This window comes from Aethalodelphis obliquidens, unplaced genomic scaffold (genome assembly GCF_003676395.1).
Source record: "Aethalodelphis obliquidens isolate GAN/ISIS:26980383/991018 unplaced genomic scaffold, ASM367639v1 scaffold86, whole genome shotgun sequence".
Classification (NCBI taxonomy): Eukaryota; Metazoa; Chordata; class Mammalia; order Artiodactyla; family Delphinidae; genus Aethalodelphis; species Aethalodelphis obliquidens.
In genome coordinates, this window is record NW_020838030.1 from 853689 (window position 1) to 880745 (window position 27057).

The window sequence follows — 27057 nt, forward strand, 5'->3', positions numbered from 1 at the left end:
TAAAATAAAATAAAATAAATAAATAGAACTACCATATGACCCAGCAAGGCCACTCTTGGGCATATACCCGGAGAAAACCATAATTCAGAAAGACACATGCACCCCAATATTCACTGCAGCACTATTTACAATAGCCAGGACATGGAAGCAACCTAAATGTCCATCAAGAGACGAATGGATAAAGAAGATGCGGTACATATATACAATGGAATATTACTCAGCCATAAAAAGGAATGAAATTGGGTCATCTGCAGAGACATGGATGGACCTAGAGACTGTCATACAGAGTGAAGTAAGTCAGAAAGAGAAAAACAAATATCATATAATATCGCTTATACGTGGGATCTAGAAAAATGGTACAGATGAACTTATTCGCAAAGCGGAAATAGACACACAGATGTAGAGAATGTATGGACACCAAGGGGGGAAGGGGGGTGGGATGAACTGGGAGATTAGGATTGACATATATACACTACTATGTATAAAACAGATAACTAATGAGAACCTGCTGTATAGCACAGGGAACTCTACTCAGTGCTCTGAGGTGACCTAAATGGGAAGGAAATCCAAAAAAGAAACCCTCTTCCGCCTGATGTGCGTGGGACCTTCCTTCCCCCAGCTAAGCGCTCTCTCCCTTCATTCTCACTGTGGCTGGACCAGGTAGCCACACAGGAGGAAACAGGGGGAGACGGAAGCCACTTGTCCCTCTCCTGTCCACTCCCAGGGATGGGAGCTTCAAGGCCATCCAGGAGGGACCCCATGACCTATGACCTCAGCCCTAGGAAGTGATCTGACCGTAGAAATCGGGAGGGATGAAGAGCTGAGAACCCTGGAGGAATGTGCCTCCCTGAGCAGGAGCTTCCAGCACAGGGCAGGGCCGGCAGGGCTTTGCAATCTACCCCGGCCATCATCCTAGGACAGACCAGGTGAGTAGCCTGCTGCGTGACTCACCGTGGCCGCCTGGGAGGCTCTGACACACCAGATGTGGCCGGAGACTGCAGAGGAGGGAGGGAGGGAGGGAATCCCAAGGCAGGAGGAAGGGCTGCTGGTGCCTCCCATTCATCTGTACACGGGTGGGCAAGCCACCCCCCAACACCACTTACCAGACAGCTCCCTCCCTCGGTCTGGGGTCACACCCACCCCGTGCTGAGGACCAGCTGTGTGCCAGCCCTGGGGAAGGGCTCTCCTGCCTTCTCCCCGCGAGGACACTCCTGCCATCTCTGCTTCCTTCCCGGGAAGAAGCGAGCGACAGAGCTCGGATCTGAACCCAGGCAGCCCACTGCCAGCCTGCACTGTGCAAAGGACACCAACCCGAGAACCAGACGCCAGGCTTCATATCCTGGCTTTGCTCCCGATTAGCACGTGACAATCCCCCTGTTCCTCCATCTCTTCACCTGCAAAATGGGACAATGAGGCCACCGTTCACAGGGACGCTGTGAGAAGCACAGGGAACTCAGCTTGTCCTGTTTCATGCACAGGACTGAGCGAGAGGACTGCTGGCCCACGGACATGTTCTAGGCAAACCAGGTCAGCTGGCACCCAAATGGGCAGCTCGAGGCCCACCCTTAGCCAGCATGTGTGTGTTTGAGCTCCTATAGCAATCCTCTTTCTTTTTTCCTTTTTCTACATTTTTTAAGAGTCACTGGTGAGGACCAATTTTAAATGCCAACGCCTAAAAAAAGAAGTGCTTGTGCATGAAAATCTGGGTCTAAAACCAGAGGATGAGGCCACCCTGGGCCGGCATTCCCGCACAGCCTCCACGGGCTGGAGCCAAGCTGGGGGCCCCACGGACGGGGCCTGTGTTCCTTGGTCTCTACAGCCCTGGGCACGGTTTCCCCCATTCTCTTCACCGCTGCTCCTGCCTGGCCCCCCCAGTGGTGCCCACACACACCCTGTCACTGCAGTGGTCCGTCCTCCACCCCGGCGGCATGGAGCCCTCCCTCCCTGTCTGGCCTGGCCCATCAGAGGCCCTCCTTGCCCAGTACCTCCGGGGCCTGCAGGTCCTCACACAGGCAGGACCCACCCTCCTGTGACAGCCCCACCCCACAGGCCCTCACTGTACTCTGCCGGCAAACCTGTCTGCTCCCTTGCCTCACGGGATAGGGTGTCCATCCCCTTTGTAAGCCAGCCACCTCCATTAGAAACATCCTGGGACAGCCTGGACTCTCTTCTAAGCTGAGCCCAGGATCTGAGGAGGCGGTGAAGAGGGAATGGTCACCTCCATTATTTTGAGCTCCAGATCTTGGTTAAGGTGACCAAGGATACGTCACCAACCCTGGCATCTGCCCTACAGCAATGACTCCTACTGCACTCACCTCAACTCCTCCCCACAATCAGAGTTTTGTACAGCTGATTTTGTGGGCCCGAGGATGACAGTTCACATCCGTCCCTCTTTCCATCTTGCTGAGTTACATCCAATGTTTAAACAGAGATTCGATTATTCAACCTTGTCAGTAACTGACAAGTGTCATGCCACACAGAAATCCTGACCAGCAGCAAATCGACAACAGATGCAAGCAGAATGAGGCTACGGGCAGAGCCCTGTGGCCCATCGCCAGACACCCAACACCAGTTGTTATGAATAAGCCATTTTGCAGCATCTCTGCAAGAGCCGCCCGGCTCCCCTCCCTAGCTGCCTACCTTTCGGCCTGCCTCGTTATTGTGTAAGTTCATGAGAGTCCGGGCATTCTGCTTGATCTCCCGGGCATCCACAAAGACCTTGGCGAAGCCGATGCCGTAGCGGATGTCGGCAGAGCAGCCACCCCACTTCCAGCCCTCGTCCCGGTGGTACTGGCCTTGCTTCTCCTTGTCGCAGCCGCAGTCGCTCAGGTTGCCCTGGGTGCAGGCAGCAGTGATGGCGTGGGCCACGCCGGCTGCGATGATGGCGTAGGTGAAGGCGGCCTCCCGGCTCCCTGCGGGGACAAGAGTGGAAAGGCTGGGCTCAGGTCCAGGGCGTCCTGGGATGGGAAGGGAGGCTGAGCTCACTGTCGGGGCACCACAGAGACTGACTGAGCGCCCGTTCCTCACTCCGAGAAAGCTCCGTCCCAGGCACCCCCATCACGCACATCCCCGTTGAATCCCCAGTCACTGAACGCCCTTGGGGAGTCGACGGGGCAGCGGAGGAGAGAGGTTGGAGACCAGAAGAGGGATTCCTCTGTGGATGGCCACCCACTCCCCCCAGGCTGATGTGGCCATGCCCGCTGCACACACGCACAGCACTCGTGGCACCTGGTGACAAACTGTAACGCAGCACTCTGACCACCACAGTGCACCCAGGCTCTGGAGCCAGAGGCCTAGGCTGAAACCCCAGAACATCGGTCTGTAGCTCTGCCACCTTCAGCCGCCACCACCCCCTCCCTGTGTCTCAGTCTCGTCGCTGGAAAGTGGGGACACAGCAATAGTCCCTTTCTCACGGGGATGATAAGAGAGTAGAGTTTGTCCATGTGAAGCTCTCAGCGCCCTGCCTGGCTCGTGGCACCTGCCTGACACAGCAGCTCCTGTGCTCGTGGCCTTGCTATCGCTGCTGTGTCACCTGCTGTTTCGAGGTCTGGACCGCCATGGCCCCCTCACTCGACTGTGAGCATCTCCAGAGAAGGCTGGGACCTGCATCCTCGGGACTCCGACTGACACAGGGGACAAGGGCTGCGGGAGGGGAGAGGGACTGCTCGCGGGCAGGCAGGAGGGACAGGACAGCAAAGGGTCAGTGGGGGCCTGGGGAGCTGCTGAGGTGTCACTTCCCTGCAGGGCTTCCCAGCTACGTGGAGGTGGAGATGGCCCTGCTGGGGGGCTGGGAGCCACATGTTAAGAATTTACAAGGGCCCTGCAGGGCGGTGCTGAGCTGTTGAGTGGGGTGGAAGGGTCCTGAGTAGCTGGGGTGCAAGAGTGGGGGGCGGTCACTTAGGCCTGGTGCAGATACGCCCTGCCACCCAACCTCCCGGCCTCCCTGGGTCCCAGAGCGGCACCTCCTGCCGGGATGGAGATGAACCCAGACCCCGTGCCTAGTGTGGGCGCTCAGTGCGTTCGCTCTCGGAGCCAGGGTGGGTGGGGGTCAGGGAAGCACCCTAGAGGAAGAGGCCCCAGGGATGGAGAAGTCTCTCAGGACACCGTCACCCCGACTCAGGTGGACCTTCTCACCCGTCCCTCCTTCACTTCGCAGCCCCTCACCCAGGCTGCTAGGATGCCAGCAACCTGCACGCCGACCCCCGGCCACCGCATCCGCACCCTGCAGACACGTAGGCCTGTCCACCTGCTGGACCGACGGCTTCACTGTGCCGACGCCTGGCCCTGACATTCCACGGCGGCCCTGTTAATACAGGGGTGCTGGAGCCCATACGCCCGGATTCAATCCCAGCTCTGCCACTGACTGACCGTGACTTGGACCAGTTCCTCCTCCGCCTGAGCCTCCGTCTCCAGGCACCAGCTCACGCTACTGAGAATCAAACCCACGAGAAAAGGATACACTGGAGGAATCAGGCGACAGCGAGATTAGACCCTCACAGACATCAGAGAAAGAATCATCAGGTGCAGAGTATACAGAGAATAAGATGGGGGAGGAAATCTCTGTTCCACCACTTTCTAGCTGTGTGACCTTGGGTGAGTCACCTAACTGCTCTGTGCTCCAGTTCCTCCTCTACAAAATAGGATGACGACCGCTCACTTTAATTAGGGAGGTCGAGAGAACTAGAAAGAATTAACAAAGGTAAAGCATTTAGCAAAGGGCCTGGCATGAGACAGTGGCCCCAAATATTAGATTTATTACGATTTCTATTGACGATGGTAGTAATGGTCCCTTGTAAGAAGGCTGTGAGGTATGGAGTAGGAGTTTTCATTTGTTGAAGAAACTGAGGACAAGAGAAAAGTCTGGTTCACCCAGGCCACCCAACTGGTGGGCAGCAGCGCTGAGCTGCAGTCGTGGCCTCTGGACACCCTGTTCAGACGAAGAACTTTCTCCAGGGAGCAAATGACTGCAAAGCACAGCGGCCCCACTGGCAGCCTCCGGCAGCTAAAGGGAAACTGTATCCCCTTTATCAGACTCAGAACAGAGCAGCAAATTGAGGAAGGGTCGGAGCCTGGCCCACCACCTGAGACTTGCCCTTCCCCCAGGCTCTTCCCTGGGGGTGGGGGTGGGGACAAGTGTGTGAGGTTCTACCACGCAGCAGGCGGAGGTCCCAGGTATCTTTGAGCCCTCTGAGCAGCGCATGCAATGCAGATGGCTTCTGCTCCTACCCAGGATCCCCCAGCACATCCCAAGGTGAGTGGGAGAAGGGCGGCTGCACCCGGCACACACACAACTCCCTTGAGTTCAAGGTGCACTCCTAGACCAGAGTGAAGTCCATCCTGGACCATGGCCTTCCCTTCCCACCAAGCTGGCCCTCACCTCCGCAGCACCCACGGCCCCCGAGAAACAGAGGGACCGTTATTCTTAGCTTCTGAGCTCCCCGGGACCCAGGTACTGGCTGTTGCAGTCCAACGCTTCCAGATGCTAAAGGGTCACTGCTGACCCCTGCCATTGACCTTGACCTGGGCCTTGCCCACCAGTGTTAGACTAGGACTGCCCAGTCCCCATACTTCCCCCTCCTCACTGACCACCAGGAAAGCTGCCCTGGGCAGTGGGCTGGCCGTGTAACTAATGTCAGGCCTGTCAACCTGTCTAAGCCTCTGTTGCTTCCTGCATGAAATGGGCTTAGCAGCATCACGGGCTGGTGAGTGGACAGCGCCCGGCATGGGGTACGTGTTCCGTAAACACTGGCCGCTGCTGCTGTGATCACGATTCCCACCAAGTCCATTTTGCCTCGTTGAGCTCCATGATGCACTGAAGGACAGGATAGCCTCACGCAGAGGCCAGTGTGTGGGGCTGACCCAGACTCCGGCTGCCCAGCCAGACTTGGGGGGCCCCAAGGGAGCAGGGCCCGTGTCTGTCTGTCTCCCGTTGTTTACAGTCCCCACGACAGTGTGTGACAGATAAAGGAATGAGCAGACCTCACTGCCAACCCCACCCCGCCAGAAGCTGGGTGACCCTGGGCAAGTCACTGGGCCTCTCTGATCCTCCATTTCCGTATCTGTGAATCTCACCCAGCTGGCAACCAGCGGGTGGGGGTCCCAGGTATCTGTGAGCCCTGGGACCAGTGCATGAATAAACGATAGTGAGTATTATAATAATTACAATGGATGGAATTACAGGCCCCCTGAGAGGTACAGAGAGAAACTCCCCCGCTTCAGTTTTCTCCACGGCCCTCCTGCCATTTTAGACTTATTTGTTTGTCGTCTGTTTCTCACACCACAGCCACCACTCCTGCTGCCCCTACAGCATAATGCCCTTGAAGGCAGCGCTTTGTCATGTGCCCTTCGTGTCCCCAGGGCCTGACATGTAGGAGGTGCTCAGTACGTATCTGTTAGATGAATAGATGGATAGATGAATGAATGAATGAATGAACGCTCCAAGCAGTGGCCAAAACCCAGGTGAGCTTCATTTAGGGCTTATTACTGGCCAGGCTCCGCGCTAGGCGCTTTGGGAAAGTGTTCTGGTCACCTGTTTATAGGGAAACCAGCTGACTGAGGTTCAGAGAGGCTCTGACCAGGCAGGTGCAGAGCAGCGATGGGCTCCACCCGTTCAGCATGATCTCCCCCAGGGCGTCAGGACAGAGTCTGCCCAAGGCCTGGGGTTTCGGGGCTTTTCAGTGCGGGCAGAGGGTAGAAGGAAAGTAAGCTTTGTTAAGCACCTGCCAGACCCACCCTTGGGGGTGTTGCCCAACAGCCCCGTTCAGTGGCCACCATTCTCCACAGTGTTACCGATGAGGAAACCGGGGCTCTGAGGAGTAAACTGATTCACTGAGGCCGCCAACCCAGAAACCAGCCAGAACTGGGATTCCAGGCCCAAGCTGGCAATGTCCTCCCTCAGCCCCTGCTCCAACCACCCTTCCAGCTCCTCGCTGCGTGGCAAAGCCCACGGTTGAGAGAGATTCCTTTGCCTTAAGGCAGCAACCCTGATCAAAATGCCTTTATTTCTGCCATTCAACTGTTACCAGTTAAAACATCAATAAATTTATAGGACGCATTCAAATAGGATGGCCTCCTGAGAACAGGGTTTGATGGCAGAAAGAAGGTAGACGAGCATCCCAGAATCTTACCATCGCAGATTCCTTGCGTGAGAGGCCATCTTAACCTCCATCCGTCCATGCCTCCTTCGCCCATCCCAGGTAAGCAGCAGTTCCTTACTGTATCTGTGGGCAACTGAGGCTCGAGGAGGTGACTTACAGAGGCAGAGCCAGGATGCAAACCTAGGGGTCACAGGCCTCCAACCACTGCGGAGGACACCCCCGACCCTGACCACGCTCAGAGCTCCCGGGACAACCCCACCCTCAGCCTGGGGAAGCCCCTCCAGTTGGGCAATTTCCCGAAGCTGTCTATTTGTCTCTTACTGGCTGTCTGCACGGGCAGTTCTAAGGTGTGTCTTATTGCTGCAGAAACAGAATGAGGTGATGGTCCCAATGGCACACGGTTCATAAGAAGAACAGCAAAGTCATAAAATGCTTACTATTTGCCAGTCTGTTTCCTAAGCACTCAATACAGATCAATTCGCTTCACTCTGGCAACACTATGAGGTGCAGAGCATTTTTATCTCCATTTTACAGATGTGGAAACTGAGGCCCAGAGAGGCGTGTACTCTGACCAGGATTCAACCCTGGTCAGCCTGGTTCCAGAGTCTGACCCTGTCTCCTGCCTTAAGGTTACGACACCCACCCCAGTCCTACTGACTCCTGGCCCAGGCTCTTGCCCGACTCTTCCACATGGGGCCAGTAAGCAGAGGACACTGGGCTTGGCTTACTGCCCATCACTGACCATTGCCCCTCCAAGAACAGACCTAGCCCCCTCCTGCCTTGACCACCTATCTCTCCCTCCTGTGCACGAGCAGAGGAAGAACCTCCATCACACCTTGCCTCTCCTCGGCCCCCCTGACCGAGCCACGTGCCCTGTTCCTTCACTCAACAGATATTGCTTGAGCACCTACTATGTGCCAGGCACTGTGCTGGGGGCTGGGGAAACTGAGAGGAGGGATTCAAACATGGCCTTGGCTTCTGAGGGGGCAGAAAGCAAGACACATCACTCACTCAGCGGCAGCGGAGGACTCTGCAGACGCAGGACAGGGAGGTGACGGGAGCAGGGACCACCTGGGGTGGGGACTTTTGAGCCGGGAGGAGCCAGCCATGAGGCTGTCTGAGGGGAGAGGGGGCTCCCGATTGATGGGCAGACCCTGCGGTGGCCCTGACCCGGCCTGGGCAGTGGCGGGAGCAGGTAAGCCCACGGGGGTGGGAGGAAGTGAGGCTGTTGGGGCAGAGGCAGGTCCTGCAAGCCCTACCATCCTGCCCCAGCACAGGGCCCTCTGTGCCCGGAACCAGAGAAAAGTCTCCCAGAGCCACAGACATAAGGCCCATGGGTTCATCCTGGAACAAGAGAGGTTCACAGAGGCCGGGAAACGTGCCCAGGCTCATCAATGACTCAGCAGCGAGACCTGGGGGATTAGGACCAGGGTCTCCTGGCTCCCAGCGTGGAGTCCTGCCCTCACCTCCACCACAGCTTCTTTCACTCTCAATCCACCTGCATCTCCAGGTAACTTTCCACGCAGAAGCTCAGGCAGCCTCAGCTCAGAACTTGGGTAAGATGGAGCCTATTAGTCCCTCCGCCCTGCTCCTTACTCAGGGCGGGGTGACCCTGAGCAAGGATGCTGGCTCCCCGGCCTCAGCTTCCCCACCTGTGAAATGGGATCCACCAGGAGGACACGGCCAAGCTGCCCTGAAGACGAAACGAAACCTCTGTGTACAGAGAGGCCCCGTTCCCCAGAAGGTGCTTAGTAAAGACCGTTGTTATCACTGAGATGAACCCGGGGAGCCCGGCTGACGCCCTCCCCACATTCCAGCTCCATAACGACCCCGGCGGGTACAGAGGAAATAAACTGATGTCCAAGCCTGCCTGAAAGATTCCATTCCACCGCCCTGTGCAGCCACTGCAAATGGTTTGCACCGGAATATTATCTGGGTGTATTTACAGTATCTTACTGGAAACCACAAAGTGCATTGTATTTTTTTCTATTTTGCTATTTAAAGCCAATGGGTCAGAGGGTGAGCAATCTGCAGTGACACCAGCTGAAATATATGATGATTTGGAAAATACACAGACGGAAAAAGGTTGCCTTTGCCAGCCCCATGGCATGACACTCACAGCCCTTCTGGGCTCAGAACACCACATCTGGCTGTCTTCGAGCAGAGGAACTAGGGGGCCTCTGGATGAAGAGACAGAAGAACAGGGGCTGCAGGGGGCACGTGTCTGGGCGGGGCCTGGCTGACGTAACAGGCCCACAGAGACGGACTCTGGTCTCCCAGCCCCCCGCCCTTCTCTCCCACCTCCGTTCTATCCAAGCGTCTCTTCCCAGCAAGGAAGGCCAGACCGCACTGCTGCCACCCGCCAAGGGTCAACAACCAACTTACAGAAGATTATTCAAATACCTGAGTTTTTTTTAATACTTGTACAGAGGAGTAAATAGGACCATGAGTGTATTAAAATGTAAGTCAAAGTAGCCATGATTGACTGATATCATGTAAACTGTATCTTTCTTTTTCTGATTTAATAAAAAAATTTTTACAAAAGAAATGCTCAGGGCATTCCTTCCTTCCTCCAAGCCGTCCTGCCTCCAAGCCTTTCCACACGCTGCTCCCTCAGTCGGTAAATGCCCTTCCTCTCCCACGGGCTTGGTGAAAGGCCATGTAGCTCAGTGGTTTCAGAGCAGGGCCCTGGGGGGCCAATCAAGCCAGGTTGGCAGCCTGGCTCCACTTCCCCGGGGGGAAGGATCAGGGGGGAGTTGACTGACCTCTCAAGGCCTCGGTTTCCTCCTTTGTAAAATGGGAATAATAAAGCACCTGCCTCCTAAAGTCATTAGGAAGGTGAAACAAGCCAAGACCACACCTGGAAGGGATCAGTACGCAGCAGCTCTTACTAGGCGTGGCACTGGTTAACTGTCTCCATCAAGACACTGCTCAGGGTCCCCTGTCCGAGGGCCTTCCTGACATCCCCTCCTCGGCTTTCGGCTCAGCACCTTTGCCATCCTTACTCTGTGTTAAATTGAAAGATCAGTCTCTCCCCACAAGGCTGTGAGGACCCGGATTATTCATCTGCGAAGCCTCGACAGTTGAATGAATGAATGACTGTGCATGTAAAGGCGTGGGAGTGTGTGTCAACCATAAGAAAGCTGGCAAGAGAATGTTCTAACAAAAGACTCATCTCAAAGAATGGTGTCAGGAGAGCTAAAACCCAGGATGAACTGAGGCTTGCAAAAAAAAAAAAATGCACGTGAGACAAAAAGTCCTTTGTTAGCTGCGTTCTAAGCAAGAATAGGGAAAGAATAGGTCTTTTGCTCCGGCAAGATGGCGTATTGTTAAGAAATGGCAGAGAGAAAGTGGAGCTGGCCTGCCCCTCACTTCTGTGTCTCTCACCGGAAAGGTCTTCACATCATCCCTCCAAGCAGTCATCAGCTCACCAGACATGTGCTCCATCCACCCGCCCTGCCCGAGACAGACAAAAAGATGGAGCCACTGTGCGAGGCATATGGATTCTCAGACCTGGGATCCTGGGCCCAGCCGGTCACCCGAGGGAGAGGGGCGAGCTCCTGAAGCGACCACTCGGGAGGAGAAGCGGTGAAACGGGACAGGAGCGGAAGCCCAGAAATGCATCCAAGTTCCCCGGTTGGTAGACAGAAGAGGGTGGCCCCTAGGGCCTGAATCCTAGGTCATCTGTGCCCTTCCCTGGAAAAATTCCACAGGGGAGTACCAAACAGGAGGTCGTGAGTATGTGAAAAAGAATGCAGCCGTCCCCAGGAGCACACATCAGGAAATCACCATTTCTTTGTTGATAATAATGCTAGACTCATAGCAAATTTCTATATGTGCTAAGAATTTGATCATCTTCCCACATCCTGTCTCTCCCCAGAGACAAGGGAGAGAGATTCTTCGGACAGCTCCCCTCCCAGGCAAACCCTGTGGGATGGATTTGTCTCCACTACTCTCTCCAGCCTCTTTCTGCCCTCCCTGCCCCCCAGCCTGGAGCCAGTGCCCAGATCACTCTGGATCCCCGGCTCTGGCTGGGTCACACCTGCAAGCCTGCTGCGGCTGCCCATCCCCACCACACCCTTCCTCTCCTGGGCTGTGGCGGCCCATTTTAGGTGACCCTGTAGGCAGCCTTCCACGCTCCAGTCCAGTGCCACCCATGCCCTCTGCTCTTCTACCAGACCCCTCATTCAGCCCCGACTCTGCTGTCTGTCCCCAACAGACGGTGAGCGCCCCGAGAGCAGACCCTGTGGCCGATTCATCAGCCACTTACCACGCTGAAGATTCTAGTAAACATCTGTGGGACCAACGAATGAGTGAATGAATGGGTGGACATACTGTGGGTGGCAGGGGGGGTGTCCCATGAGCACTTAACTTACATGAATTCAACCAAATGCACCCGGGGAAAAGTAAATTTAACATACGGTACGTGTGGGAATGTAAGTCGGTGCAGCCTTTATGGAAAAAGAATATGGAGAGTCCTCAAAAAATTAAAAATAGAATTAGCATACAGCAAGTCTACTTCTGGGTATTTAGCCAGAGAAAATGAAAATGCTAACTCAAAAACATATTCGCATCCTCGTGTTCACCACAGCACTATTCACAATAGCCAGGACATGGAAACAACCTGAGCCCATCGACAGATGAATGGAGAAAGAAGATGTGATACACACACACACACACACGCATATGTGTATATATACGTATATACACACAATGGAATATTATTCACCCATAGAAAAGAAGGAAATTCTGTCATTTGTGACAACATGGATGGACCTTGAGGGCATTATGCTAAGTGAGATAAGCCAGACACAGAAAGACAAATACTGTATGATCTCATGTATATGTGGAATCTTAAAAAAAAAAAAATTGAACTAAAAAAAATAGCGTATGAGTACCTTGGATGGGGTGCGTTACCGTATATACGTTATATGCACACATGAATGTCTTCCTACTTGTATAGAAAACTACGTATTCTGAATTTTGTGGCTGATTTCAGGGACTCTGCAGAGTGACGCTGACTCGTATAGATCTCATCGTCCACGTCCATATCAGATACTGGAACATGCCTCCGCTGTGCCCTTGCGGAAGGATGTCGGACTTGGTGGTGGGTGAATATACTTTGGGTGGATTCCTGGTTAGTCCAAAAGCCACAGTATGAGCATGGCCAATCTGTGAGGGTCTCCAGAGCAGTGTTTCCTGGCGTGGGTGCCTTGGAAGAGCAGCTCCACCAGATGGCCAGTGAGTCTGAGGTCAGAGGAGTGTGGACCTCCAGGGAAGCCTCCTCAAGCTGCTCTCTTGTCTGCAGGACTTTTCAGAGCCTTTAATACACTGGATCTCTCTCTCAAGCAGGGAGTATGGCATGCTGAGTTCCCAAATTTATCATCCAGGGAGCCCTCCTTTTTACCCCAGAGCAGCGGGTGCGGGTGGGGAGGGATAGAAACCAGTCCGCTGAACAGACTGGGGAACAGGTCCTCTTGAGTCACGCCAGGGAGGGGGGATCTCCCCTAGGCCTTGACCTACTCAACATTTGATCCCATTTGAAGCCAATGCAAATGTGGGAGGAGAGCTGACAGAACGCTGGCCTCACATGGATCAAAATGCTCACATGCAGGAATGAACGATCAGTCTTGTATTTTGGGTCAGAAATGGAAAGCATTCACTCAACAAAGAGAACAGAGCGCTTCCCACGTGTGCGGTGTACCCAGACCTGGGGCCACAAGACTAACAAGACCCTGGAGGGCTCAGAGCAGCTGGGCCTGTAGGGTAGAGAGGAGCTGGCCTGCCAGGAGGGCGAGCATCTCTCCATGTGTTTCCTGAGCATCTACTGTGTGCCAGGCCATGGGCCAGGTGCTGGGGGTCACAGAGAGAAGACGACTGACAGGCCCGGGCTCCATGGACTTCCCCACAGCCAGGGACCGATGGCAGACACACACAGCCTTGCAAAAGTATGCAAAGTCACTTCTGGAGGTGGTAAGTCTATAAAGACAACAGCACAGCATGACCTACAGGGGAGGCTGTCTCGGCCAGATGGTCAAAGGAGGCCTCCTGGAGAAGGTGGCGTCTGGGTGGAGGCCTACATAATGCTGGGGTATGCAGGTTACCCACCATCGCTCAGCAGTTTCTCCCTGTGGCCCTTCTGCTCTGACCTCTGCTCCAGAAGGAGCTGGGGCGGGGGTCTGCACCAGTACCTGGGGGTGCACCACATCCACTGAGCCCTTCCGGCTGGAGAGACTCAAGAATAACATAGCTGTGATTTATGGAGCACGTCCTGGGTGCCTCGTGGGGTGTAAGTAATCTCAGCTGCCCACACCTGCAAGATGGGTATGTTATCATTGCCGTTTGGTCCTGGTCCACAGCCAGGCAATGGGGAAGCTGGGAAGAGAAGCGGCAGGTAACTGCAGGGCTGAACTATAATTCTGGGCGGCACAAATGAGCAAATAAATAGAGGATGTGCCCTGGAGTAGTAAGTGATGAGGAGAAAAACATGGAAGGTGAGGGGTAGCTGGAGAATGGATGGTCTGCACTACACAGGCGGTCCTGGTGAGGGGCTGCCGTGTGAGCTGAGGGTGGAAGGATGGGAGAGCACCCAGGCAGAGAGACCAGCTGGGCCAAAGGCCCTGAGGTGGGAAGGACGTAGTCACGTGAGAGGGTGGGAGAGGGTGGCAGAGCTGGGGTGGAGAGGGGCTCGGGATGCAGGTCACGGAGGTCAGCAAAGCACCAGGGGACCTGCTGGCATTTTATTCTCAGAGCGAGAGGAAGGGTTTCACACACGGAGACACCATGGTCACAGCGACCGTGGGGAGACTCTTTGCTGGGTGCCAGGTGGTTGGGGGGGTACATTAGGGGGCTGATGGAGTTGGGTGATGGCTCTCTGAAGATGGAGATTTGAACAAGGAGATGATGGGGGAGGTGGTGAGAAGTGGACAGACTGGCGGATGCACTTTGTAGAATCAAAATGATGAGCTCAGGTTAGAAATGGGACCAAGAGCTTCTCCCCTTTCTACTCCACATCTCCCTGTCCTGCTGCACCAGGAATAGAATCCGGAGCACCCCCAGGTCCTTGAGTTCCTCTTCACAGGAGACAGGCACGTGGGCCTCCGGGAAGGGTGAAGGGACATCCTTTTGGGGCCCTAACCCACCAGGCGCTAGGGTCTTACGTCCTGTGAATACTGCTGCCACCTGACAAGGTGGGCTGCGTGACTCGGATGTCAGTGCTCGTGTGGCTGCCTCAAGCCCACCAACAAAACGAGGTTGTCCAACACACGGCGGCCTCAAGAATCTCACGTGTGGCAGAACCACACAAACAAGAACCCCTCCAGCAACAGGGAACTCGCCGGCCATCTCAGTCTTGCCACAGAACACCCACGTGACTTGGTCAGCCTCCACGTGGCTCTGAGCTGAGATGTAGGTGGACATGCCTCCTTTCGGGGATGGAGAGGACCCATGAGGTGATGGACCCAGAGGAAGGGCTGCCTCTGCTCCTGGCCCTCACCCACCGATCCTCCACGAAAAGATGAAAGACAGGGGTGTGAAGCCCCATGGGACCCACCCTCCCTGGGGTCCTGCCTGATGCAGCCCTCACTCTTCTACCTGTGACACGAGCACACACAACCAGATGGAAAAACAGGCAACGAGCACGAATAGGCAACTCACAGAAGAGTCAACCCGCACGGCCAGTAAACATAGGAAGGGATTTCAACCACACGACTTCTCAGGGAAATGTAGATCAAGAGGACAGTGACGAAGCATTTTACACCCATCCCCCAGGCAAAAATGAAGACGTCTGGGCAATCCCGTGTGTTAGCGAGGCCGAGGGTCAACACTGCAACACTGCCGGCTGGGGAAGTGGCACGTGGCACGGTCACTGCAGAAATCAGGCCCATCCTCATACCCTGTGACCAGCAATTCCATTCCTCAGCATACACCCCAGAGAAGCACACACATGGGCCCCGGGAGACGCGCACAGGGAGGCCCGCGGTGGCACTGTGACAGCAGGTGCTCAGAGACAACCCAGACGCCCCTCAACCAAGGCATGGGTGCACAGATGGGGGCTATTCACCACAGCTGAAATGAATCAACAACAGCTAAGAAGAACAACACAGATGAGCTTTGTTAATACTGAGGGGAAAGAAGTAAATTCCAAAAGACTGCCTATAGCATGATGCCTTTTCTCTGTAAAATTAAACACAACTCAAACTAAATAATGTACTTCTGGGGAATATATCAGTAGCATAAATTAGACATCAAGATTCAGGATAGAGAAAGTGTGACTTGGGAGGCGGGAGCAGGAGTTGCCTGAGGGACGTTCACAGGGGTGCAAGCTACCGGTCCTTATTCTAATTGTCATGCTGGTGGTGGATTCAAGGGGGAGTTCATTGTTTTATTTATGAAAATGAAAAACCTGGAGTGGGGTGAACACCTTTTTGGGTCCCCAAGGGCCACACTGAGCCTGGTTAGCAGTTGATAAACTTGTCGTGGGGTCACATAAGCCCTGGCATTTAAGACCCTTGAGAGCTGGCCTGTCACCTCACCTGAGGCTGCAGACCCCCGCTCGCCATCCCCTTAGGAATCACACGTCGTCTTTGTCCTGATGTTCCCTCTGCCTGGGATTCCATTCACTGACCCGTGAAATTCTTCCCACCCTTCAAGACCCAGACCAAGGCCATCTCCATTGGTCCAATCTGCTCTTTCCACCTGGGAATCTCACCTCCGAGCACCCACCACACCCCATATGCTTTTCCCTAAGGTGCAGACCAGGCTGCTCTCAGGCTGCTTGTTATGGGCTGAATTGTATCCCCCCCCCCAGAATTCATATGCCCAGCCCTAACCCTCAGTACCTCAGAATGTGTCTGTATCTGGAGGTATGACCTCTAAAGAGGTGATTAAGTTAAAATGAGGCCATTCAGGTGAGCCCTCTTCCAACCTGACTGGTGTCGTTAGAAGAGGAGATTAGGACACACAGAGACATCAGGGCACGTGCACAGAGGAAAGACCAAATGAAGACACAGGAAGAAGGCGACCCTCTACACACCAAGCGTAGGGGCCTCAGAAGAAGCCAACCCTGCCAGCACCTTGATCTTGGACTTCAGCCCCCAGGACTGTGTGTGGAAGTCGCCCCGCCTGCGGTCGGTCCTCATTCCGGCCGCCCGAGCTGCCTGAAAGCCCCACAAACAGTCCCCCTCCCTGGGAGATGGTGCAGGTGTGGCTCCCAGGCCTGGACAACAACAGCCCTATTGTCAGTGGTCCCTGTGATGGTTTGGGATGGACACACGCCCAGAAGTCAGGCCCCAGATCCAATCAGAGTGAGCTCCAGGGCTCTTGCAGGCGCTGCCACAGAAAGGTCAGGCTCTTTCCTGCAGGACCTGAGCCTGGAGGTTGACCCCCCCGACAGACACCTTTCTGCCCCAGAGGAAGCTGATGCCAGCTCACAACCCAGGGCTCCCCAAGTCGGCACCCCAACCTTCAGTTCCCGAGGATGCACAATTCCCCTTCCCGCCTGAGGCAGCTTGAATTGGGTTTCGGTTTCCAGCATCCCCGAGGGCCTTGCCTGGTCCTGCCCTGGGGCCCTCTCCTCAGATCTAAGCAGTAAAATCCAGAACACTCAGGAGGGGAGACAGAAACATAGGCAGAGTGGGGACCGGACTGGGTGTGAGGAGGTGGAGAACGGTGAGCCTTTGGGTCTCAGCACGGGATGCAGAACCTGTGAAGGGCTGCTGCCCCCCAGCAATGTCAATCTCCTCCTTCCTGCTCCGTCACAGACCCTTAGCTTATCTCACAGCCGCTCAGAATTAAAAGGAAAAAAAAAGACTACATTTCCCAGCTTCCCTTGCAGCTAGGTGTGTCATGTGACTAGGTCCTGGCCAATGGGAAGTAGGCAGAAGTGTGGGGTGGAGCTTCTGGGAAGTCTCTGCAAAGGCCAGTGATGTGTTCTGCGTCCAGAGTGTGGACTTGATGGCCAGAGTGCCCAAAGACTACAATCCTGATCCCTCACCCCTACAAGGCAGCCCCAGCTGGCTGGTCATTCCCAGAAAGAGGCAATCCCATGAGGGCAGAGCAGTGTTGAAGAGCCTGGAAAGCGTAAATCTGAGGCTTCTTCTTGCTGTCCTGGAGCAGGTTGCCTGTTTACACACGCGGAAGCCAAGGCTCAGAGGGGAAGTGACTCCTCAGACTCGCAGGGGTCTCATCTTGACCTCCCCTTCCTCTGCTCCCACTGCCACCACCTGAGAAAGCCAGACCAGGGTAACTCCTTCCTAACCAGCCTCCAGATTGTCAGTCTCGCTCTATCCTGGCAGCTCACGGCCAAAACGGGTCTCCACTGCTACCACTTTGCCACCTCCTGCCTGGAAGACTGGACCAGACTCCTCACTCCCACACTTGCCCCTCCACTCACCAGAGGAAAATCCAAACCCCGGACTTGGCCTGACAGGTGCCACAATGTCTGCCTCCTGGCTCCTTCTCTGACCTCTGAGTCTCTGTACTGCAGCCACGCCAGCCTCTGGGCTGTTTGTCAAACCACCAAGCACATTCCTGCCTCAGGGCCTTTGCACCTGCCGTCCCCTTTGCCTTCCCCCAGACACCTCCCTCACAAATCCAGAGGCCTTCCCTGACCACAGAGGCTGAAAGGGCAGCCTCCAGCCGCAGAGAGCACTCAAGAAATTTTTGGTGAACGCATGAGTGAGTGAATGAATGAATTCTGTACCCACTCTTTAATGACTCTTCCAGAATTCCCATTGGACTGAATCACATAATATTGTTATTTTTGTGGGCCTGAAACCACTGACTTGTGGCCATTTCATATAGTGCAACCTTACTTTGGCAGTCATGCCCCTGCTCAAAGTTCCCCGTTATCTCCTACCACCTAGAAATAGAAACTGCGAGCCGTGACCCCACACACCTCCAGGCTCTGGCTCCCACTCCCCTCCAGGTCCCGCAGGCCTGCTGTCCAGCATCGCAATCCCAGGGGTTTTCTTGGCGCCTCTGTTTGCTTAAATCCCCTGAAGCCATCCTACCCAAGTCCTCCTCTCAAAGAATGCTCCTTGCCCCAGGCCTCTGCTCCTGCTCAGTGTATACTGGTATTATAAACTGGTGGGGGCTTCCCTGTGGGCGCAGTGGTTAAGAATCTGCCTGCCAATGCAGGGGACACGGGTTTGAGCCCTGGTCTGGGAAGATCCCACGTGCCGTGGAGCAGCTAAGCCCGAGTGCCACAACTACTGAGCCTGCACTCTAGAGCCTGCGAGCCACAACTACTGAGCCCACGAGCCACAACTACTGAAGCCCACGTGCCTAGAGCCCATGCTCTGCAACAAGAGAAGCCACGACGAGAAGCCCACGCACTGAAATGACAAGTAGCCCCCACTCGCCGCAACTAGAAAAAGACCACGCACAGCAACAAAGACCCAACGCAGCCAAAAATTAATTAATTAAAATTTTAAAAAAAATTTAATAAATAAATAAATAAACTGGTGGTGCATACTGGCGGTATTCCCCCGCCTCAGCCTGCAACGGATCCCTCAATCCTACAGCTCTGGGCAGCTGGGGGCTTCTGGACAGCAGGGACTCCTTCATCCCAGGACTCCCTGCACTGGAGCCCTCCTGTTGCACCCTGGCAGGCATTATCACAACGCCACCAACAAGCTAGCTACTCCAGGACTGCGAGTGACACTGGGATCAGCCCAGTCCTAGGAGACCCTGCCACTCACTTTTTGCTGACCTTGGGCAAGTCCCCCTGAGCCTCAGTTTCCCCATATGTAACATCTCATATGTCAACAAAGACACAGCTCAAAATAACGCCAGAGCCCAGGTCTGGGTCCCAGAAACAGGGGGCATGGGTGTGAGCAGGAGAAGGCAGGAAAACCATAGCAACCACAAGGGAAGGTGCACAGGATGGTGGGAGATGATACCAGGCAGAAGGAATGCGTGGAGCTGAGGCCCCCAAGCAGGACCCAAACAGTGCCGTGTGCTTGGGAAACAGCATGAGGCTGGGTGGGCAAGGGGGACAGGAAGATGGGAGCGGATGAGGACAGAGGGCAGCGGCGGACCAGTGAGAAGTTGGGATTTCATTCTGAGGCCAGGGGGAGCCTCCCAAGGAGGTTAAGCAGGGAAAGGACAGGATCTGATTTCCACTTACAAAGGACAACCCTGCCCGCAGGAGGGTCTGCAGGATGGCCGGAGGCTGGGAGGTGCCACCTGTGTGACCCGAGGGGTAGCGAGGGAGGGCGTGGAGCAGTGGCCAGACTTGGGGTGGATCTTTTCAACATGAACTGGATTTGTTGATGTCGGGGCTGAAGGAGACAGAGAACCCAGGGGTGCCCTGTGAGCAGTCGAGCAGGCTGGGTGAACCACTGCAGCCGAGGGACCTGAGGCTGACCCGACTTTCAGGGAAGTTCACTGCTCGATTCAGCAGTGAGGCTGCAGGCTTTCCGGCCCCCCAGTCCAGATGCATACAAGCGAGAAGACATACAACATGGCCTTCCCCACATCGACCGGGGCCTCCTGGCAACCAACATTGTTCCCGTGCCCCTTCCACCAGGCTTTTACACATTCCCATAAAACAGGGGTTGGAAATTCAAATGCCCACAGTGGCCAGGCAAGGCAATGCAGAAGGGTGGGGACTGTGGCAGTGAATGGGCTGCCCAGGTTCCACCTAAAGGGCGCTGTGTTCTCAGCTGCAGCCCATTAGTAACTAAGTGGACACAGGTGTAAGCTATCCGTAGATCTGCCAATTTTTCAAAAGAAGCCAGAAGTCCATATTTTTAGGCGAAACAGATAGTTTCTAAATTTGGGCTTCAATTTAAAAAACAGTATCAGTGCTGTATCAGCCAGTTAGCATTTGGGCCACTGGCTGCTGGTGTGCAACTCTACTGGGAACGGCTGGTGGTGGATTCCAATCGGAGAGCTGACCCTCGTCAGCAGACCTAAATTCAAGTTGTGGCACCTGCAGGACCCCTTACCTAGGGCGTTCCAGCCTGCAGCAGAGAAGGGGGTCCCAGAGCACTCCCGAGGCAATTTGGTCTCCCCATAGTTTATAAGACCCCGCTTGGGGTGTCTGGGTGAGCACATACCCACTTTGAGCTCCTTTCCGAAGACGGTGCGCTCCCCCAGCGCCGAGCAGTTCCAGCGGCCATTACGGAACTGAAACTGACACTCGTCCAGGCCCATTTGCGAGCCTTCTCCTATGACGATGATGGCGTCGGGCCGGCTCTGGCAGATCGCCCGCTGTCTGGGAGCCAGGCCTGGGATCTTGTTACAGATGATGCTCGCGCCCAGAGCTACCACCGAGGAGAAGCCACTGGAGCAGGGGACACAGAGAGATGGAGCGTTAGGCCAGCAAGGTGGGGGGCACACCTACAGGCCCTCCCTAGGCGTCCAGCCCTGCCCTCCCCCTGCTACTGCTCCCAGCACGGGTCTCTCAACTTTTTTGATACTGCACCCCCAACCCATGCTCACTCATTTATAATTCCCATCGGTACTTGTACCACGTGTATATTCAATATTAGTGAGGCTTAATTTCTTTCTTAGACACAAAGAAAGATGATGCGTGTCACAAACATACTGTCAAATGAACTAAGCCAGTTGCCTTTGCATCTATGGGAGAATTCAATCGAGATGAAGTTTAAAATCATGCAAAATGGAACTGCACTGTTTAGGGGTCATCTGTGTGCGGTAAAACTGCAAAGGTAACCACCAAGTTTCACGTAGCGTTTGCCTCTGAAAGGGGGATGGGTGCACAGATGTTGATTAAAGAACAAAAACTGTTCAGACGTGTTATATATGGACAACATAATGTATGTATGTATATGTTTTATTTTTTAAAAATCTTTAAAAAGCAACTGTGAATGAAAGTTGTAGTATTTCCTTCCTGCATGCCAATGGAATATGTGTATCCCACTCCAGGTATAACTGGCCTAGAGGACGCTTATGACTATCGCAGCAAGGTTCCTGTCTTCCCAACTCATTCACAGCTATGTACTAGGCACCTATCAGGGCACCAGGCTCCCAGGCACCATGCTGGGAGGCAGGCAAGGCCCTAACTTCGAGGGGCTATGGAGGGAGACCATGCAAATGTCTCAAATGAACACAACACAACATTCAGTGACATGCACTACAAAGAAAATAAATGAAGATGCTGTGATAACAAGTAGTGGTGGGTCTGAGAGGGAAGGGAGAGGGGCTGCTTTAGCATGAGTGGTCAAGGAGGGCCTCCCTGAGGAGGTAACAGTGCAGCAGAGACCTGAATGGTCAGGAACCAGCCATGGGAAGGTCTGGGGAAGAGTATTCAGGGCAGAGGGAACAGAAGATACAAAGTCCTGGGAAGGGAACAAGCTTGGGATCGCCAAGGAGCAGAAAGAACCCACAGAACCCAATGCAGAACCAGGGCTCGGTCGGTGGGGGTGGGTCTGGGGAGAGGAGACAGCTCAGGGCTGACCTATCTCGGTACATCAAGAAACACTGAAGGGCTGGAAGCAGGTTACTGACAGGATCCCATGCCTCCAGCCCCAGCGGGGAGAGGACTGCAGGGCTCCAGAACAGCAGGGAGAGTGGGCAGGCCAGAGGCGGCGTGGCCTGGGTGGCCGCAGATGGAGGCGACCCAGCTCGCTGATGGATGAGGTGGAGCCGATGGGAGGGCTGGGGAAGGGTACAAGGGAAAGAGAGGCGTCAGTGTGGCTCGTGGGTATCTGGCCTGAGGGTGGGCCCATTTCCTAATATCAAGATAACCCCAAAGAGGCTCCAGTGGTAGCCCTGACAATGCAGCTAGCCCTCCCTTTACACAAAGATGGCCCGCTTGTCTGGAGCTTCCTTTTGTATAATCCTTCAAAGGTCAGCAAGCACCCTTTGAAAGAGAAGACCTCACTCTGGTTATAATAATGAGCTCCCATTTACATGGGCCATGGTCAGCTGCTGGGCTAAGTGCCTCGTCTTTCCAGTCCAGGCTCAGCTGTGGGAAGTTGTTCTGGAATTGGGATTTCTCAAGGCGAGGGTCCCCTGACCAGCACCACAAGAGCTGAGGTGACCCCACTCCTCTCGAAGCACATAACTGCCGCTCCTGCCACACTCCAGCCCTCTTCCTGCCTCGGGCAGGTCCCTCTCCCTGGAAGCTCTCTCACCCCCTGACCTTCACACGGTTGGCTTCTTGCCATCATCCAAGTGACCTCAAGGGTCCCCTCCCTGACCATCCCACCTAAGGGAACCTGCCTCTGCACCCCATCCCTCCTAACTTTCCATCACAATCTCTGTTTTGTTTACTTAATACTCTTGATTACTCATGGTCTTCTGAAATGTTTTAATGTATGTGTTTGTTTTTAACCTGTGTGCTTGCTTTTTTATCACCTGTCTTTCTCATTAGACCAGCAGCTCCTTGAGGACCGGGAGGCTGTCTGCTGGGCTTGCTAAATGGATTGTGGAGCTTCAAAAATGTCACTGCCTATTACACAGCAGGTGCCCCTAGTTATGCCTTGAATGCATCCGGGACCTTCTGCAGCATCCCTATTATATGCAAATGCAGTATGGCAGGTGCTACCACTAACTCTAGACCAGTCGGCCTTTCTAAACAGCCCTATAGGGCAGGAATCACCATCTCCATTTCACACATCCACTTTGCGTAGCTGAGAACCGAGGCAGGCCTGGAGGCTAGCAGGTGATGGATCTAAAACAGGACCCTAGCAAGAGCTCTCGGTCATTCCTCTCAGCCACTCAAAGAGAGTCTAACACAGAGCTAGGATATTTTAAATGTTTCAGGAAGACGCAGCACAGAAAGAGGAGGTCAAGTGGAGATGTTCTGGCCACAAGTCAGGAGGAACCTGTCGACACCTAGTTGACCACCAGGAAATCCCTACACCGGCAGAGAGTGAAACTATATATTGGGGTAAAAATGCACAGGCACCATAGTCTCGCAGCTAAGAGCTCAGGTCTAGGGCGCCATCTAAGCTTCCTTCACCTAGTAGCTGTGTGACCTTGGGCAAGTTACATCCCCTCTCTGTACTTCAGTTTTCCCATTGCTAAAATGAGGATATTAACTGGACCTCACCTCATAGGGCTGCTGAAAAATTAAATGTGTCAAAACATGGGAAGTGCTCTGAACGTGTCAGGCACACAGTGAGTACTCAATAAATGAGCTGCTGTGGTAGTTATTATTATTGCATCTGATTGTTACAAAAAGGCTAGTGCTTGAGTCACTTGAACTATCCAAATAAAATAAGAATACCACAGGTGCCCCGCCATCCATCCGAGGAACCGAAAGGCCTCCCATGCCCATTTTACAGATGGATAACCCGAGGTACAGAGAGCAGCAGCAGGGCCTGGCCCCAAACCACCCTGCAACTCCTCCCGACCTGGCCCTCTCCCCACCCCAAAGGGCGGCAGCGGGGCGGAAGGCCGGCGCCCTCCCTCCGGGCAGCTGGGCCCCTGCGGGGACTATGAGGTCTCGGCGCCGCCGGCGGGAGGTCGGGCGGGCGGGGCGGCCAGGGGAGTTATTTTCTGTTGTTTTCCCTTTCTCTCTCCCCTCCCGAGTCCCTCCGCCCCGTTTCTAATTAAAAAGGAGATAAAGCCGCACGCGGCCAGCGCCAATCAGCCCCACCGGCTTCCTGGATGCTGGATGCGCGCGGGACGGCGGGGCGCGGGCCAAGATGAAGATTAAAGCAGGGGAAAAAAAAGAAAGCCACCCAGATGCGGGCGAATCAATAACACTTAAAACACACCAGCAGGCAGGCAGCGCGCGAGCCTCGCAGCCGCCTCTCCGCCCGCGGTCGCGTCTCGGCCCGCGGTCAGGGCTGGCAGCCGCTTGGTCCGCTCTGTGCGCACCTGCTGGCCGCCACGGCCGGTCAACTTGAGAAATCCCCACGCCAGAGCCGCGGGGTGGTGAAACGGGGGAGTGGTAGTGACAAAACACAAAGGATCCACCACACACACACCATCGCCGCAGCCCCTGCAGTCCGACCTCTCCCCGAGCGGAGCTGGGGGAGCAGGTTGCGTGAAACCTGCCAAGGCGGCCCTCGAGCGTCAGAACCTCTACCCATCCCTAAAGCCCCCGCCCCCACCTCCTGTGCTTCACGCGCATTATCCCCGAAGTACAAAGGGTGACTGGCCGCGCAAATGCAGCTCCAAGACGCGTCCCGAGCCGCCCCCTCCCACCTTCCAGCCAGCGCGCCGCCCCGGCCCCACCTCCTAGAAAGGCTGGCGTGAGGCAGGGAGGGCTGCTCCGCGAGCGAGCCGGCCGCCTTGGGTGCCCAGTTTTAGGGGGCGGGGTGTCCCGCCTCTCTCTGGCGCTGGCTCTGCGAGCTTGTCTCCCTGGGTGTCTCGGGCCATCTCTAGTTCTACCTTTGTGTGCGTCTGTTAGGGTGGTTGGCGCTGTCCCCTTCGCCTGGGATGGGGCTCCGGGAGTCCGAGGGTCCTTGGAAACCGGGTGGTGCCAAGGCTCTGAGGAGCGGTTTGTGTTTTTGCCAGCGAACGTCCCTCCCTCCGGGTACCTGTTCCCTATTCACGGACCGGCCCCGCCTGCCGCCCGGGGACTGCCCTGTACTAGGAGCGGCTGTGCCCTCGCCTCTGTGTACAGAGCTCCTTTCGGGCTCTGGGGGCTGAGCTCCCTGCGAGCGGCTGTGGTCCTGGCTGGGTGTTCCCGCTGGACCTGCTGTTCCCATACCCTGGTCTGAAGGGTCCTTGGGAGACGCTGACCTTTGCAGCGGCTAACCCTCTTCAGAGTCCCCCAAGCTGGAGCGTCCCTACTGGCTGTCCTTGGTTTGGGGGTCTTCCAGCCTCAGGCGTTCTCAGGACGGCTGGTCCCCCTGCCCGTGTCTCTGGAGCTATGCGCGCCCCTGGGGCTCCCGCCCGAGGGGGGCCTTTGTGCGCCCACCGCTCCCGCACCGCGCCCACCCGGCGTCTCTGAGGAGCCAAGGAAGTTGGCGGCCGGCGGCGGCTCGCGGGCGGCGCAACCCCTCCCCAAGCCACGCCAACTTTGCCGGGACGCGCGTGCAGGAGGTGCGAGCGGCCCTTACCCGATCCGGAGGTAGACCATGCCCAGGCTGAGAAAGAGGTGGCCCAGGCAGCGCCGCGCTTTCCGGTTCATAGTCCCCGCTGGCCGCCGGGGCCGCGGGCCGGGCTGTGCTGATCCCGCGGGCCGGCCCTGGCGGGGCAATCAACATAGCCCGCCCGGGAGGCGCGGGCCGAGGCTTCCCGGGGCCGTCTGTCGTGCGCCCGTCCGCGCGCTCGGCGCCTGAGCCTCGCCGGGAGCGCGGGAGCCACGGAGCGGGAGGAGCGAGGGAGGAGCGAGCGCGGCACGGGGCGACGCCGGGCTGCGCGCGAGCGGCCGGTGCAAGTGTGCGAGGCGCGGAGAGTGCGGGGGCGCTGCAGCCGCCCGCCCCCGCCCCTCCCTCCCTCCCTCCCTCCTTTCTCCCGTCCCTCCCCCGCCCCTCCCCCACCCGCCTCCCCGGAGCGCCCGCCCCGCGCCCCCGCGCCCGCGGGACAGGGCCGCCTGCTCCAAGCGCGCTCGCGCTTGCCCCACGCGCTCCCGCGGCGCCCCCTCCCGGCTCCGGGGCGCCGAGCTGGGTCCGGGGCAGTGGGAGTCCGGAGGGGCTCCACCCGACGCTAACTCGTAAATTGCGGGGCGAGCGGACGCGCAGGGACTGCCCTCGGGTTGGCGGGAATCGGGGCTCAGCCGAGAACCCTCTCGCCCTGGCCTGCCTCCCCGTCCCCGCGGCCCGGCCGAGCGCTCGGAGCTGTGCGGTGTTAGGGCGCACCCAGGTTCCTCCCTCCCCTTGGCTTCCAGCCCAGCTTCAGGGGAGGGCGCCCCCTTACGCAGGGCTACTGGCGGAGCGAGGAAGACTGGCTCAGAGTATTCCTCCCCGCCCCCGTCTATTCGAGGCGGGGAGGCAGGTGGGTGCCCAGGTGAGACAGCCTCCTCTGGAGTCCCGCTCCTAGAGGAAAGTCAGAGTCGGGCTGAGGCCTGGATGCCCCGCACGCAACCCAGACGTGGGGCGCCCGAGTAGCCGTAAGGCTCCGGTCGCAGCCGGCTGCTCAGCGCGCTCTCGCGGCGACACCTGGCGGGCGCGACGGGCGGTGCAGCTCCGCCTCGCTCCCGGGGACAGCGTCCAGGCTGACCAGAGGTCTTGATCCTTTCCTGTGACAGACACCCCAGTCCAGTGAGCTAGGGGGCGGTTGGACTCAAGTTTCAGCTGAAGAAATCGAGGCTCAGGGGCGCAAAGGTGTTTTCCCACAGTCACCAGCTGGTGAATGGCAGCGCCAGATTGGAAACAAGGCGTGCCTGACTCTAGTTAACAGCCCCCTCCCCAGGGCTATTACTTCTGAATTGCTTTTCTAAATTACACACACGTGGGGACTTCCCTGGCGGTCCAGTGGTTAAGACTCCGCGCTTCCACTGCTGGAGGCTCGGGTTCGACCCCTGGTTGGGGGAACTAAAATCCCACAGTCTGGGGAACTAAGATCCTACAACCGCATGGCACAGCCGGAAAAAAAAAAAAAAATCATACACGTTCCCTGAAAACCACTATTCTTGCCTTCATTCCCATTCCGCAGATCTCTGTGCCAGGCACCAGGGTGGGCACCGTGGATACTGTGAGGAACAAGGACAACGTCCTGCTCTCGGAGCTGGTAGAAGAGGCAGACCAGAAGTAAACAAATGTATCATTTGAGACATCACAGGGGCAACTGCAGACAATAAAGTAGAGTGATGGGAGAGGCACTACTGGGGCTGGAGGGTTGATTTTAGATGTAAGGAGGTGGCCTAAAGGACACGGGAGCCAAGGGCCCAGCAGCGCACGAAGGAGGAGGCAGTGCAAAGGCTCAGAGGTGGGCGGGGCCCCAGGAGGGCCAGGGGCTGCTCCAGAAAGAGAAGGAAGGGCAGCGGGCCCCAGGGAGGAGATGGGGGCATGCGGATCCCACAGAGTTGTGTGGGCACGTGCGGAGCTCAGCTTTCAGCACAGAGTTTGGCAGGAAGACGTTGGAGGGA

General features: G+C 56.1%; 1 protein-coding gene across 1 annotated transcript; it reads right to left on the minus strand.

Annotated features, from left to right (window-relative positions):
- Window positions 1-556: 556 nt before the first annotated feature.
- Window positions 557-25461, minus strand: WNT7A (Wnt family member 7A). The gene is made up of 3 exons (XM_027093903.1): window positions 25088-25461; window positions 20162-20388; window positions 557-2912 (listed from the first exon to the last, which is right to left on the minus strand). Exons 1-3 carry the CDS (start codon window positions 25156-25158, stop codon window positions 2629-2631), a joined length of 582 nt encoding a protein of 193 aa, XP_026949704.1. The 5' UTR covers window positions 25159-25461; the 3' UTR covers window positions 557-2628.
- Window positions 25462-27057: the final 1596 nt, after the last annotated feature.

Bases quoted from the DNA above. Each gene is read 5' to 3' on its own strand.
- WNT7A (XM_027093903.1), bottom strand. From the start codon at position 25,158: ATGAACCGGAAAGCGCGGCGCTGCCTGGGCCACCTCTTTCTCAGCCTG. The intron at 20,389-25,087 runs GTAAGGGCCGCT...CCCCTGCTCCAG, and splicing joins ATGGTCTACCTCCGGATCGG to TGGCTTCTCCTCGGTGGTAG. The intron at 2,913-20,161 runs GTATGTGCTCAC...TTGTCCCCGCAG, and splicing joins CGGAAAGGAGCTCAAAGTGG to GGAGCCGGGAGGCCGCCTTC.